Genomic DNA, 12,416 nt, shown 5'->3' with positions numbered 1-12,416 from the left:
GTCAGAGAACTTGAAGGATTGTATTACTTATTATTATTATTAGCCTTGTAAAAGTTAAAATGGGAACTATATAACAACCATATAAAATGCAATAAAGTTACAGAGGTTAACATTGAACAAATGAATTTTCTAGGGATGGAAGATTCTCTTAATTTTTGTATGAAGCTTTTATTTTTAGATCAGAAACATGTCATAAGATTCAAAATCTGTTTCACAATCTTAGTTGGGTTGGAACTGATTCCCAAGCAGCTAGAAACTACCTTCAGCTTTGGGTTCTATGAAAAAGTTGAACAAAAGATGTAATTGGGCACATACACATCTAAGCTTAAGTAAAAAATTATAGTGGGACTGTTTATATAAAATTTAGATTTAAATACTTTAAACCCAATTGTTTCAAATACACTTTTACTAATATATATATTCATCAATTACTTTTGATGTCACAAACTATCCTGCATATTATCGCCTAATGTGACACTTAAATCCTAGAAAAATTATAATACCACAGTACCCAATTTATACATTGAGGCTCTACCACCACCCTAGCCAGGAACATTTCAGAATATGGCAAATAATGGTCCTGGAAAGCATCTGTCAATACCATAGACTCTGGCCAAGTGCCCAGGGCCTTAAGGAAATGATGGAGGGACTAATGGATCTTAAAAAAATCAGGGACAAGATTAAAAATATTTATTTCTCTTTGTGTCTGCTTTCCACAGGAACTACATTTAAGAAGAAGGTAGAAATGTATCTTATTATACTTTAGAAATATATTTGTATTCTTTAAGTCTAAAGCAGGCTGGAAAATTATGGCTTATGTGCCAAATATGGCCTACCAATCTATTTTTATATATAAAGTTTTATTGGAACACAGCCATGCCCATTCACTTATGTATCATATGTGACTGCTCTCATGCTATAATAGAAGAGTTTAGTAGTTGTGACAGGGACCATCTGGCCCACAAATCCAAACACATTTCCTACATAGCCCTTTACAGAAAAAGTCTGCTGACCCCAGTCTAGCACATTGAGGAAGAGTAGAAATATAGGCTATAACAAAGAGATAAGTAGGTTCTAGCAAATTCTTCATAATACAATTTCTAGAACAAAATTATTTTTGAAAACTAATAAAATGTTGGCATATTACAGATATTGGGTTATATATTAAGACAAATGAAGTTAATAAAAAGATAAAATCTTTGAATGGCCAATATTTTAAATTTCTTTGAAATGTATTCAATGAATATAAATGAAAGGGAGAGATCAGAAACCATCCTGGGACTTGCAGTGTTTTAAAGATGCATAAAAGGTTAACTATGAATGCATCTAGGACATTATGGTCCTTAAAATAAGATATTACATGATTACAACAAATAACTTTTCAAAGTAAAATCATTACTGGTTAAACAAAGGGAGTACCAGTAATGGCAAATTTTGTGTCAGCAAATTATTTAGGATATAAATGCTTTCCCTAATGTACAATGAAATCTAGAGCCCCAAATATCCCCAGTGATAAAATTTGGAATTTCTTAATCTATTCCCTTTTCCCTATACTTGAAAAAGTAATCCTTAATCACAGTAGGTAAAAATTAAAACAAAACAAATAAATGGTTAATGGTTCTACTGATGTTGATAGTGGCCTTAAACTCTAAGACCGCGTGTGTGCGCGCACACACACGGCCTTTCCCTACATCTGGGTTATGAAGTCTCAAAGATCTGAAATACCAGCAGCTGAAGAGTTCATTAATCCTTAAAAGGATTACTGAAATTTAGCCATGTTCTTCTTTTAAAAAAGTAGAAAAAACAAATACCATTTGGCTGTACAGCCATATCAGTAAAAACAACTGGATCCATAGGACTCACTCACTGGTTACTTCTCTTTCTTGTTCTGAACTTGAAATAAGATAAAAACATTACTGGCTCCTCACAAAAATGAACATCTCAGAATTATGGATTAAAAGGCCATTATTTATACTGATACAATTTTGACACTGTTCTGAACAGTGGTTACTGTCAGCATAAACAGTGGCTATTTCTTCTTATTAATGTATGAAGAAAAACTTTCATTCAATGACCAAATTGAATATTATTTGGAATGGATTATAGAACCACTCCCTTCATATACTAAGATTTTTATGCTAGTCTGACCTGTAAGGTCAGAGAACGAATTGGCCACTTAGGAAATTTTATATTGCGGTAGCCTTCAAATGGAGACAGCTTATCTAACAAAGAAAGAAACTCTTTACACAGAGTTGTATGCCCTCTATGTTGTTTGCTAAAGGAACTAAGCAAATACCTATTCCAACTCATATTCAAGAACTGGAGGATTCACTCATGAAGTTCAGCTGAAGTTGATACTGCATGTAAAGACTGTTTTTCCAGAATCACTAGATTTTTTTGCTAGTCTTAAAGGCCTGGAATAATCGTCTATAAATGCTCCCTGTTACCTTGTCTTTGAGAATATTTTATTGCTCTTCATTGTGCTATTTTCATGGATAAATTGGAGGCAACAGTTTCTCTGTAGTCCTAACCCTTAACCCTTTTCTTACCGGTTCAGACAGCTAGCAATCTTTTAAACCATGGTTTTACAAGTTATTCATTTCTAACAGCTGCACAAAGTTCTATTAGTCATCTCTTTCCTATTTAAAAAAATCTTCATCTTAGACACCCTCAGGATTTAATATTTTGATTTTTCCTATTTCATATTCACATTCTATTTTGTATATACATGAAAATGCTAGATTATCAGACATGGTCTAGTGGTTTTTGTGGTTTGGGAACACCTCAGCATATCTCTATCTAAAAAGATGTCCCTAAATCTTCAAATTTAATACTAAAAATGACTCAAAATTCACATTATTAAAAAAAATTCCCAATAAAATGAATTCTTATAACAATTTTGGGAGAATGGCAGGCATAAATTTCTAATAGTCAATTACCAATTCAAAGGCCACTGAACTCTGCACCTGTCTGCATCAAGTAAGGCAGAAAAAGTAGAGTCTAAGCTGCTTTTATTCATCTCAGAAGCAAAGAAATTCCTTATGAGTAGGGTGAGGTGGAGGATTTGAAAAAATATTTTTCTTGATGGGATGGGTTGGTAAATTACACTTTGAGAGTTTAATCAAGAAATTACAGTAACAGCTTTTGTGGGAATATACATACACACTTAAAAATACATGACAAGGAATAGCATGACATCATACCAAGAAACAAATAACTGTGTCATCTGCCTATGTATGGGATTGTAAACCAGTTATATTCAAAGCTAGTAAGACATCATTTTGATGCAGTGTTAACATTTGATATTGAAAGATATTTTCAAATACTATGGAATAAGAACATAACTTTAGGTATTTGGGTCTAGGAAGGCATTCTGGAATTTATCCAAGTGTTTACTTTCTGGGAAAGACTTCCCAGATAAAAACCTTGCTTCTTATTTCAGACTTCTACATTTTCTGTAGCATATAAAAGAAAATCATCTATGTTTAGAAATACTAACACCAAGTTAAGAAATAAAGAATTAAGAACAAACTTCTCTCCCTCTGAGAAATGCTTCAGAGGGCTATAAAGACATTCAACCAATGATTAAAAAAAGGGGGGGGGGAAACATAGACTCCTGAGAGTTCAGAAAACAAAAATAGTAAGAATGAACACTAGGCAACAGAATTTGATTCAACAACTTTTCTTTCCTTTATAGGTCCTTTTTCTGCAAATGACTGCTTTCTGAAAAAGCATAGCAGCTATAATTTACCATGCACTATATGCCAGGCACTTACATTACACATATAAGTGTAGGTAACAAAATCATTTTTTCTTTCATTATAATATTTTACTCTTTCTTATGTTTTAAAGCTTTTTCTTGCTTTCCAACAAAATCTGATAAAAATGAAATGCTGTTTCTTTACATTTCATGCCACAGTAGTAAGAACTAGATAGAATAAAGAAGGAACACTTACTATTTATGGTATATTAGGCACATAATGCCCTCAAAATAACATTTGAGATAAGCATTATCATCTCTTTTTACAAATAGAAACTTAAGGTTCAGAGAATCGAAAGCAACTTCTCCAAGGTTATAAAATAAAAAGAAGCTGAGGCCAGATAAACAGAACCCATTATCTGCTTCTCTGGGAAGTCTATGCTTTTCTAGTACTGCATCATCCTTTTAGTTGGTGGTAGGTCTTTAAACAACAAAGCCAAGTAAAAATACATTTGATCACAAAAAACATAACTGACGAATAAACTATGTTTTAAATTTAATATACTAAGCAAGATATTTTATGAATAAACCAAGATATATAGGTTTTTTCTTTGAGACAGAGTCTCTCTCTGTCACTCTGGCAGTGATATCATCATAGCTCACTGTAACCTCAAATGCCTGGGCTCAAGTGATTCTTCTGTCTCAGCCTCCCAAGTAGCTAGGACTACAGGTGTGCCACCATGTCCAGCTAAGTTTTAGTAGAGATGGGGTCTTACTCTTGTTCAGGCTGGTCTCGAACTAGTGAGTTTAATCGATCCTCCTGCCTCAGCCTTTCAGAGTGCCAGGATTACTACCATGCCTGGCCTATAATATGTTTTACGCTCAAATAAAAAGAAAATAGTTTTTGATATTAAATTAGGTTGTAATCTTGTCCTTATGTGTGATTTTTGGGAAAATTACATACGTATTTGAATCTCAATCTCATTTTTTTTTTTGAGACAGGGTCTCACTCTGTTGTACAGGATAGTGTGCAGTAGCATCATCACAATTCATACAACCTGAAATTCCTGACCTCAAGAGATCCTCCTGCTCTGGCCTCCCAAAGTGCTAGTATTACAGGCATGAACAACTTTGCTCGGCCTTTAATCTCCTAATTTTTAAGCAGGGAAATATTAGTTATCTTATAGAGTTGTGTAGCAAAAGATTAAAGCTTAGGATGATATGAGTAATGGTTAACACAGTTTCTCACACATGAAGTCCTGCACCTTTAACAAAGTGACACTGAGGCTGTAAAGTATGCTAACAAACATATTACAAATGTTTCCCCTTTTTCCCCCACAAATTATTGGGAGGAAAAAACTGCTCCTAATCCCCACTCAGGGCTTCAAAATTCCCTCAAACTTTATATCCTTAGTAAAAATCTGATATAGATGAAAAACAGCTGGTGCACATGCTGAGAACAAAGACGAGAATTGGTGGTTAGTGAAGGGGAAAGGGGAGAGGAGGTTCATGAACCCTAAAAGTAAAGGAAAATACCCTGCAAAATTAGAGTACCACTCATGCCTTTGAAAACTCTCAGATAATCTTAACAATTATAAATATCTTCTACTATCTATTGGCCAAGATACTTGAGGCTTTTATCTAGGGTGGAATGCTATGACAACTTATCCCTTTTCATATCTATACTGATCTTATGTGTTCCCCCTAAATCCTCCTCTGGGGTGGGACAGTGGGTCTGCTATAGGAAAATTACAAAGGCTGCATCTGGTATAGCATCTAGTAATACTGTACTATTACTCTTACTATTAGATATAGCCTGAACATGTGTTTGTTTTTTCAGACTTCCATGCCTTCCAACTGTGTGGTCCATTCTCCCTTCTCTAAAAGATGAATTGCTACTCATCTTTCCAGATACAGCTTAAATGTCAATTCCTCCTGAAGCCATTAGTAGGGTTAGTTCTATCTACCCTCTGTTATCGGAGCACTTAGTACACACACCTTTACTTGCTTCACTCCTATATAATTAAATCACTGAATGCTTGTTTCTCATATTAGACAGAGAGTTCCCTGAAGGTAATGATGGTGTTTTAATATGTTTGAATTCTCGATGTCCAAGCATCATTCTATTGTTGCTACAAAAGTCCATTTTGTCCAATCTTTCAACCTATCTAGAGAAGTGGAAAATTTCATGTGCTTAAAAACACCATTTATTCATCAGAAGTAAAGAAACTATGCTCAGTATGCTTTCTGATGTTAGTTGAGCTTATCCATTTTAAAACCATAAGTACACTGCATTTTAGAACCGGAAACAACTTCAGATTTCCCACTTCAAACTTCCTAATAGCTAACTGACTAGTCTAAGGTTATAGTATCAATCAGCAACTGAGCCAGGCAGATTTGAGTAGATTGTTTCCTTAAGGTTACTGACACACTGCTTTAATGATATTCAACATACCCTAATTAGATCTTCATGCAGAAACAGAGGATACTATTCAGTTGTTCTGCAGAGAGGAACAGAGAAGCGGAGGTATACATTATACCTAAATATAAATCATGGCTTACAAAAAAAGAAGTCCTCCTACCAACGCTCTATAGGCAAATTATACAGATTATCAATGCTTTGCATGTTAAGTAACCCTGCCTATTGTTTTTTGTACAGTATTATACCAACTTAGTTCTTTTCCTGTTCCTTAGTGAAAGTAACATATATTTTACAAATAATTAAAGATAGACTGGACAAGCCAGCAAACTGCTGAAATCTGAATTGTTAACCGTCAAATTTCTAGTTTTATTTGGGAAGCATAATACTCCAATTATCATGAAATAAAACATGTATAGTCCATTTTCATTTTTATACTCAATTTTTAAAATAATTCACATGTCAAAAGTCTATAATTTGCATATTTTTCAATAAAAGCATGCAGATAGAAAACCACAACTTTAAATTCCCATTTGTTTTTGAAACTGAGAAAGTATATGGTATAACAATAGTGTTTTCAGAAATTATTTTGCCATTATTTATCAAAGTATCTGTTTTTAAAGTTTTAAAATTTTCTCTTTTAAAAACCTAAGATTTTGGCATAGCATTTCATTTAAAATAGACTTTGTTATATATCCTTAATAACATTCAATGTGTACTAAGATAGCTAGTAAATATGATATGTAAATAGGCTTGGCTTATGGAATTTACCAATGGTTCTTAAAGAAATCAAGGTTTCATCAGAGTTCGGTGGCTTTCCCTTTCTCTGTGGCTTGTCTCAGACACCTGAGACAATACAGAGGACTATCTCCAAGCAGTGAATACTGTTATTATTAGAAATGTAAGGAACACTGGTGATTCCCAGTGTCTATTCTCTTTCCAGGCTGTTCTGTCCATTTTGCCCTTTTTCTTTAAAAATGAAAGAACTATGGAACACTGAAAATATACTGTTTCTTAAAATTAATATCAGGTTGAGAAGAAATGAGATGAATTTTTCACTTACCAATCCATTCTTTTAAACCTGTATAGTTTCACTAAATATTAATATGTAATTTAAATTTTATTACTCTCACAGAATTATAGTAATAAATTACATGAAAATTGCACAGTTACATGTTTTAATAGTTCTGTCAGTTTTGATATGATTTCTGTTAATTTAACAGAAATAATCTGTTATACTGCTGAACCACCTACCCCTGCACAGCACACAACGGTTCAAATGTAAATTGCTCAACTATTTTTAGCTGCAGCTGAAAAAAAATTCCTGTCTTCGGGAATAATGATTTGAGGCATTGTGTTCATTTTGTTTATCAAGCAGCTATTCAGCCTCTAGTGGGCCCAAGTGCTTATGTAAGCAAAAGCTTTTAAGAATGCCTGCAGCTGCAATCCAACCTTCCAGGTAGGCTGCAGGTTCAGAGCACAGCTGCCCTAGGCTGCATAAAACTCAGATCCATCTGGAACTGAGTTTCAAAGAGGATTTCAAATTCGACTTTTCACGAATCACACGATAGAGAAGGCAGGGAAGAACACAGAAAAGAAGGCAGGCAAACAACCAAAAAGATGATATCTCTACTTTAGCCTTAATAAAAAATAAAAGCTCAGACCCATGCTGCTCCTTCTAGATTACTACTTGCCAAGCCGGATATTCCATTCAGTCTATACTTCGATGAGCTGTGACTCATCCGGCAGCACCTGCGCCCATGTGTTAAGTACTTCCAAATAAAAGCCCAACATCCATTTACACAACAAAGAGATGTACCCTACAAGGCATGGGGCCTCAATCCAACAGCCTCACTCCCGATTTGTTCTAAGCAAAGGGAGAGGAATAAAAAAATCTTCCTTCCCTGCACCAGAGATTTTAAAATTGTAGGTGGATTTATGATGTGGGTTCATTTACAAATATTTTACTCCTTTAAAGAATAAAGCATATTTAAAAGCACAAACACCCCTACAGTATTAGATTATCAAGGCCATTAATGATTGTTCCACCAAACCTTTCCAACCTCCTTCATCAAAGCCCTTTATTCTCAAAGGATACATTTTTGAGCAAAGAGGGATCAACAAACTAGTTGCTTGAAAGCTTTCCTGATGCTAGGCTGAAGTTAGGATAGGCTTAATGAAGGCTTTAAAATCCACAAGGGCTTCACAATGAACATCTGACTTGGTGATTTATGCATATTAATAACCTCAGTCCTACTGAGGCAAGCTGAGCCAAACATGTCCTCCGAATCTTAATGTCTTTAGCTCCATTGGGATTATTACAAATGTAAATTTCTAAGATTTTCAACTATTAATCTCTGTCTGTCCTCCTGTTCAGCAACATAATGACTAATTAAACATCAAAAGACCTGTACAGGAGATCATCTTTGACAGCTACCGGCCTAGTCCTCTTCCCAAGAGGGGAATCCAAATGACAGGGACATGGAGTAAGAGCATATGAGTTAGCTACAAATCATTGCAGAGAAATCTAAAAACCTAACATTAAACATAGATTTATCTCAATCAATGATTTCATTCAGCAGTGAACAGTTACTATGTAAAGTATACCCATTTTGGCAAGGAAATACTACATACTTGAAATCAGTTTGTTTACCATCAAGAAAAAAAAAGGGTACTTACAGAAGAAGGCAAACCAGGAGGCACCTTTCTGACTTTCTTTGCTTGCAAAGGATCTGCACATGGAAAACAATATATTTCATGAACACATTAAGAAAAATCAGATTTCAAATGAATAGGAAATAATTTTTTTCTCCTAGTGTCTTTCTTGTTCTCTAAAATTTGGGAGTAAGCAGGGAAATATAAGAATGGAGGCTTCATTCCTTTTAACTGGTTCTAATGCAAAAACAGTTTCTCCTAATAAAGTGATACAATCTTAAAATACATATTCCATACATTTGGGAAGAAGCCAGCAAATAAAGATAAACAAGAAAGAAAACAACAAACCAATAAGCAGGTATAAAAGAAGGGAATGAACATTTCTGAACCTGTTATGTGCCAAGAACTATACTTAGGGACTTTACATCATTTATCCCAGTTTCATTTGCAGAGGGGCACTTGGTGCAACAAGTCATGTTAATAAATAAGATTCCTGGCCGGGCACAGTGGCTCATGCCTGCAATTCCAGCACTTTGGGAGGCCAAGGCAAGAGGATCATTTGAGGCCAGGAGTTCAAGACCAGTCTGAGCAACATAGAAGCTGTCTCTACAAAAAAATTTAAAAAATTAGCCGGACATAGTGGTATGCACTTATAGTCCCAGCTAGTCCAGAGGCTGAATCAAGAGGATCACTTGAGTCCAGGAGTTTGAGGTTACAATGAACAGCAAGCTACGATGATGCTACTGCATTCTAGCCTGGGTGACAGAAAGAGACCTTCTCTTAAAAAAAGAAGATTCCTTAACAGATAAAAATTTAGTTTCTGCATCACACTGAGAATTAGGTATAAAGCATATTTAAAAAACTAAAAGCTAATGCTATGCTACAATTTATTATGGTAAATTTTATTTGCAACAAAATTTAAGGAATGAAAAATAAGGCTATGTAGATATGACACATAAACTATTAAATGTGGGCACTGATACATACAATATTATTCACTATTGAGTAAGAACATTTCCCTTAAAAATGTGTGGCTTAACTGCAAGTCCAGCACTCATTATTGTACAACTCATCCTTTAACGTTTGTATTTATTTCCGGGAAATAACTTGATAAAGTATATTTCTTTCTAAATATAAATCAATAAATGAAAACATGAGTATTTTCATATGCTAACCAGCCTCACTTATAATTTTAATTTTACTCAGCTGTAAAATGTAAAACTTGTTCATCTTCTTTATTGTAAAATAAAGTGATAAACATAGCTTTCCAATCTTATACAAACAATGGATCAAATTCAGGATTTTCAGAGAGGTTCAGTATTAGGAAGAGAGAACACATGAGGAGGCTGATGTAAAGTATATTTCTGAAAACTGTAAAAATGAGAATTAAACCAGCACAGTACAGTTGTGCCTATGTATCCATGGGGGATTGGTTCTAGGACCCTCTGAGGATACCAAAATCCACGATACTCAAATCTCTGAAATAAAATGATGTAGTATTTGCATATAATCTACACACATACTACATACACATATACTTCAAATCATTTCTAGATTACTTATAATGCCTAATACACTGTAAATGCTATGTAAATAGTTGTTGTACTATATTTTTTAGGGAATAATGACAAGAAAAAAGTCTGTATATATTCCGTATAGATGCACTCATCTGTGTGGTTTCTTTTACATTTTTCTATCTGTGGCATGCATGTGGAACCCATGGATATGGAGGACTGACTATATTTTCCTAGGTCATAAATGATACTATACAATACAAACATGCAGTTTAACCCTTTTCAATTTGGGCTGGAATTCTATACAGTGAATATCCCAGGAGGCTGCAAAGCTAAAAAAGCAACTTTCTAAGTAGCATGTAAAAAATCTTATACAATAAAAAGGGGAAAAAGCATTCATTAGCATCTATGCCCCTATCTCAAGAGGCGGCCTACATTTTCTTAAAACAGAAGTGCCAAAGATAAGCACTGTATCTGTGTAAAACTTAAAGCCTAATTCCTCACAACTAATACAGCATCCCTTGAGCAAAAGCCACACTCTAGGCTGAGTGCAGTGGCTCATGCACTCAGTAATCTTAGTGCTTTGAGAGGCCAAAGAGGGAGGACTATTTGAGGCCAGGAGTTCAGAACAGCCTGGGCAGCATAGAAAGACCCTGTGTCTACAAAAATAAAAAATTTAGCTGAGTAATACATGCCTATGGTCCTAGCCACTCAGGAGGCTGAGGCAGAAGGATCCCTGGAGTTTGAAGCTGCAATGAGCTATGATCACACCACTGCACTCCAGCCTGGGCAACAGAGCAAGACACTGTCTAAAGCAAAACCCAAACAAAACAAAACAAAAAAGCCACATTCTCTATCAACACAGTCAATTTAACTGCCCCAACCAGTTTGAAGCCAATCACTGTATTTTGGAGACATTTCTAGGAGATGATATTGCTACTTAGTTTAGGCCAGTTTTTCCCTGCCTCACGAATGGAAATGTTTCTTTTGTATCTCATCATTAGCTATCACTATAAAATGACATATTAATACAAAATGCCTGATTTAAACTCATGAGACTGGGATTCACAGTTTACTTTTAAGAGGTTGCAAAATGTAACAGTTAAGAGAGTAAGCTGCCTGGATTCAAATTTCAGCTCCATCATATAGCAGCTGGGTGATCTAGGGTAAGCTACTTAACCACTCTTGAGTTTCATTTATCTCATCCATAAAAAGAGGATAACATCTCCTTTTGTGTATTTCATATACTGTGATAATACATGAAAGCAACTCAGGCCAGTACCAAACAGAGCATGGCACTAAACAAATTTCAGCCATTATTATTAGGTTTATATTAAAATGTGAGGCAAAATGATTATAAATTGGACAATTAGGTACTATTCTGCACAATGTTGATTGCCTAAAACACCTAAATAGTTTGAAGAGATCAAGTTGGTGTACAAAATCCCTGAAGTCCTTTTAAACTCTAAGATTTTATCAATCATTGCAATGCCAAGAAAGAGTGGCTAAGACTAAGAAAGAACAATGAAGAATGTAATCACAATCCACTGGTATTCACATAGGAGATGGGTTGGCCTCCCTAGGCACCAAGAGAACCACCATATCCCTACCCAACCTTGACTAAGTTACTTAGCTTCTCTGGATCTTGGTTCTTCATTTGTAACATGAGGTTAAAATTACAAGGTTGTAATTATAATTGTAATTTGTAAAGAGGCAGTGTGTACAGTACCATTCCTAGCATGGAGGAGACAACAACAGTATTTACCATCAAAATGAAAATGAAAAAGATATACATTTTAACTTATAGCAAACTTGAATTTTAAGTCTGGTTTTTATGAAATCTATCCCCCTCTTTTCTCATTATTGCAATAACTTCCCCCTGAACTTTTAGTAATAGTGCATTGGTATGTATTGCTGCCTTTTGTCACAGTATTGACTCACATAGAATACTAATAAGATATTTTTCTAGCATGACACTGACACATATAGACTCAAATGAATGTTCCTATCTTGACTAACTCATTAGATAGGAAACAAGAGTGGAGATGGAGAAATGCATTTACAATTTATCATTTCTTTAATAACAAAAAGTGTACTTGTCTAAATCATCTTGGCTAACTTTTTTTTT

At 34.7% G+C, this 12,416-nt stretch overlaps 1 protein-coding gene across 13 annotated transcripts in view; it reads right to left on the bottom strand.

Moving 5' to 3' along the window:
- TCF12 (transcription factor 12) overlaps positions 1-12,416 on the bottom strand; it is a 356,100-nt gene that overhangs the window by 71,616 nt on the left and 272,068 nt on the right. For all 13 annotated transcript variants that reach the window (XM_076004399.1, XM_012783051.3, XM_076004401.1 and 10 more), the window contains one exon: positions 8,799-8,851. In XM_076004399.1, the coding sequence (XP_075860514.1) occupies positions 8,799-8,851 (53 nt within the window). The remainder of the gene's footprint in view (positions 1-8,798; positions 8,852-12,416) is intronic.

The sequence above is a fragment of the Microcebus murinus genome, chromosome 6 (genome assembly GCF_040939455.1).
Source record: "Microcebus murinus isolate Inina chromosome 6, M.murinus_Inina_mat1.0, whole genome shotgun sequence".
Classification (NCBI taxonomy): domain Eukaryota; kingdom Metazoa; phylum Chordata; class Mammalia; order Primates; family Cheirogaleidae; genus Microcebus; species Microcebus murinus.
This window is presented reverse-complemented; position numbering and strand designations above follow the sequence as displayed.